This window comes from Coturnix japonica, chromosome 2 (assembly GCF_001577835.2).
Source record: "Coturnix japonica isolate 7356 chromosome 2, Coturnix japonica 2.1, whole genome shotgun sequence".
In the NCBI taxonomy this organism is placed as follows: Eukaryota; Metazoa; Chordata; class Aves; order Galliformes; family Phasianidae; genus Coturnix; species Coturnix japonica.
In genome coordinates, this window is record NC_029517.1 from 134,749,463 (window position 1) to 134,752,916 (window position 3,454).

The following is a 3,454-nucleotide window of genomic DNA, read 5'->3' on the forward strand; positions in this document are numbered from 1 at the left end:
TTATGGGATATTATGGGATGTTATGGGATGTTATGGGATATTATGGGATGTTATGGGATATTATGGGATATTAGGGGATATTATGGGATATTAGGGGATGGGATGGGATGCAGTGGGATATTATGGGCTGGGCTGTGGATCTAATGGGGTTTCCATGTGGTTCCCCCCCCATATCTCACCAGATGCGCCTCGAGCTCCTCCTTGATGCATTTGTGATCCATGCTCCGCATCCTGCAGCCGCACAGCTGCACCTCCACGCCCTCCAGCCACTGCAGCAGCTCCGTCAGCTGCGCCGTCGCATCCTGCACTCGGTCCAGGTTGCGCTGCAGCTGCAGCTGCCGCCGCTCGCTCTCGGCGCAGACGCTGTCCCACAGCTGCTGCAGCTCCTGCAGGTTGCGCTGCAGCCCCTCGGCTCCGTCCCCTGCGCTGCATTGCAGCAGCCCCTGCCCGGCGTCGCTCACCGCTTGCACGCTGCGCGCGTGGGACTGCACGTCGTTCTGCAGCACCTACAGAGGCAGCTCTGCAGCTCAGTGCCTGCAGCGGCGCCAACTGCGTGCCATGCAGCACAGCAATGCAGCACAGCAATGCAGCATGGCAGTGCAGCCCTGCAATGAAGCCGAGTGATGCAGCCATACAATGCAGCCACACAATGTAGTATGGCAATGTATCCATACAATGCAGCGCTGCAGTGTTGTCATACAGTGCAGCCATACAATGCAGCCGTGCAATGCAGCCATATAATGCAGCCATGCAGTACAGCTGAGTGCTACCACCACGCAATGCAGCCGTGCAATGCAGCCATACAATGCAGCACTGCTATGCCATCATGCAATACAGGTGAGCGATGCAGATGTGCGGTGCAGCCGTACAATGCAACACTGCAATACAGCTGAGTGATGCAGCCATGCAGTGCAGCACTGCAACGTGGCCATGCAGTGCAGCCATGCAGTGCAGCCAGTCATGCAATACAGCTGAGTGATGAAGCCATGCAATGCATCCATACAATGCAGCGCTGCAATGCAGCCGTGCAATACAGCCATCACATTCATGCAAAGCAGCCAAGCACTGCAGTAACACATTGCAGCCATGCAGGACAACCATGCACTGCAGCAATGCATTGCAGCTGCACAGGGCACCTGTGCAGTGCAGCCATGTGCTGCAGCAACACATTGCAGCCACACACCACTCCCATGCATTACATCCATGCACTGCAGCAACGCATTGCAGCCATACATTGTTCCCGTGCATTGCAGCAGTGCAGTGCAGCAACAAATTGCAGGCACACACTGCTCCCGTGCATTGTAGCAATGCATCGCAGCTGCACATAACTCCCATGCATCACAGCCATGCACCGCAGCAACACATTGCAGCTGCACAGCACCCCCGTGCATTGCAGCCATGCAGCATAGCAATGCATTGCAGCCACACACAGCTCCCGTGCATCGTAGCAGTGCATCACAGCTGCACATTGCTCCCACGCATTGCAGCCATGCACCGCAGCAACACATTGCAGCTGCACACCGCCCCAGTGCATTGCAGCCATGCAGCATAGCCATGCATTGCAGCCACGCAGCATAGCAATGCAGTGCAGCTGCACAGAGCAGCCATGCATTGCAGCCATGCAGTGCAGCTGCACATCACTCCCGTGCATTGCAGCCACACATTACAGCGCCGCATCGCATGCACGCCCCGCAGCCGTGTGCTCACCCTGTGCTTGGCCATCTCCACCTCGCAGCTCTGCAGGTCGCTGCATGGCTCCGTGCAGCTCCGCAGCTGCTCCGCCGTGTGCGACAGCCACTGCAGCAGCGCCGACAGCTGCTGCTGGAACTGACCCAGCCCCAGCAGCGCAGCCTCCAGCTGGTGCTGCAATGGGGGGGGGGAAGGGGGGCTTGTGACCCACAGCGACCCACAGAGACACATTGAGACCCATTGAGACCCACTGAGACCCACAGCGACCCCTTGAGACCCATAATGACCCACTGAGACCCATAACGACCCATTGAGACCTATTGGAACCCACTGAGACCAATTGAGACCCACTGAGACCCACTGGGACCCACTGAGACCCATTGAGACCCACTGAGACCTATTGAGATCCACTGAGACACATTGAGACCCACTGAGATCCACTGGGACTCACTGAGACCCACTGAGACCCACTGAGACCCATTGAGACCCACTAAGACCCACTGGGACCCATTGAGACCCATTGAGACCCACTGGGACCCATTGAATCCCCCACAACTTCATTGAGACCCCATGATCCCACTGACTCCCCCATAACCTCACTGAGTTCCCACGGCCCCATTGAGCCCCCTATGACCCCTCAGAGCCCCCCATGACCCCCCAGAGCCCCCCATGGCCCCATTGCCCCCCAGAGCCCCCCTATGACCCCATTGAGCCCCCTATGACCCCATTGCCCCCTATTGTCCCCACAGACCCCCATGACCCCACTGAGCCCCCTATGATCCCATGAACTCCCCTATGACCCCACTGAGCCCCCTATGACCCCATTGACTCCCCTGGGACCCATTGCCTTCATTGACTCCCCCACGACCCCATTGAGTCCCTATAACCCCACTGAGTCCCCACGACCCCATTGAGCCCCCTATGAATTCATTGACTCCCCCTTGACCCCATTGACTCCCCATAGCCCCCAGAGCTCCCCATAGCCCCCATTGANGACTCCCCATAGCCCCCAGAGCTCCCCATAGCCCCCATTGAGCCCCCCATGACCCCCACTGACCCCATTGACTCCCCATAGCCCCCAGAGCTCCCATAGCCTTCATAGCCCCCCATAGCCCCCCATTGAGCCCCCCATGGCCCCCACTGACCCCATTGACTCCCCCATGACCCCACTGACCGCCCTTGACCCCACTGAGCCCCCTATGACTCCATAGCCCCCCTATGACCCCATTTGAGCCCCCCAGGACCCCACTGACTCCCTATTGCCCCCATGGCCCCCTATAACCCCTTGGAGCCCCCCATGGCCCCATAGAGCCCCCATGACCCCATTGACTCCCCTGAGACCCCATTGAGCCTCCATTGCCCCCCACAGCCCCCATTGTCCCCATTGCCCCCCATAGACCCCCTATGATCCCATTGAGCCCCCTATGGCCCCATAGAGACCCCATGACCCCACTGACTCCACTATGACCCCACCGAGCCACCTATGACCTCACTGAGCCCCCTGAGACCCCATTGAGCCCCCATTGCCCCCCACAGCCCCCACTGACCCCAATAAGCCCCCCATGACCCCATAGACTCCCCATGGCCCCCATTGCCCCCTATAGCGCCCCTATGATCCCATTGACCCCCCTTGACCCCATTGACTCCCCCATGACCCCACTGACTCCCCCACAACCTCATTGAGCCCCACTAACCCCATTGAATCCCCTGTGACCCCATTGATTCCACCTATGACCCCATAGCTCCCCTATGACCCCATTGACTC

The 3,454-nt window shown here is 59.0% G+C and overlaps 1 protein-coding gene across 1 annotated transcript in view; it reads right to left on the minus strand.

Annotated features, from left to right (window-relative positions):
- LOC107310649 (microtubule-actin cross-linking factor 1-like) overlaps nt 1–3,454 on the minus strand; it is a 51,650-nt gene that overhangs the window by 14,603 nt on the left and 33,593 nt on the right. Inside the window, exons 15-16 of the mRNA XM_015856482.2 lie at nt 1,708–1,863; nt 180–506 (exon numbers count right to left, since the gene is read on the minus strand). Coding sequence (XP_015711968.2) covers nt 180–506; nt 1,708–1,863 — 483 coding nt within the window. The remainder of the gene's footprint in view (nt 1–179; nt 507–1,707; nt 1,864–3,454) is intronic.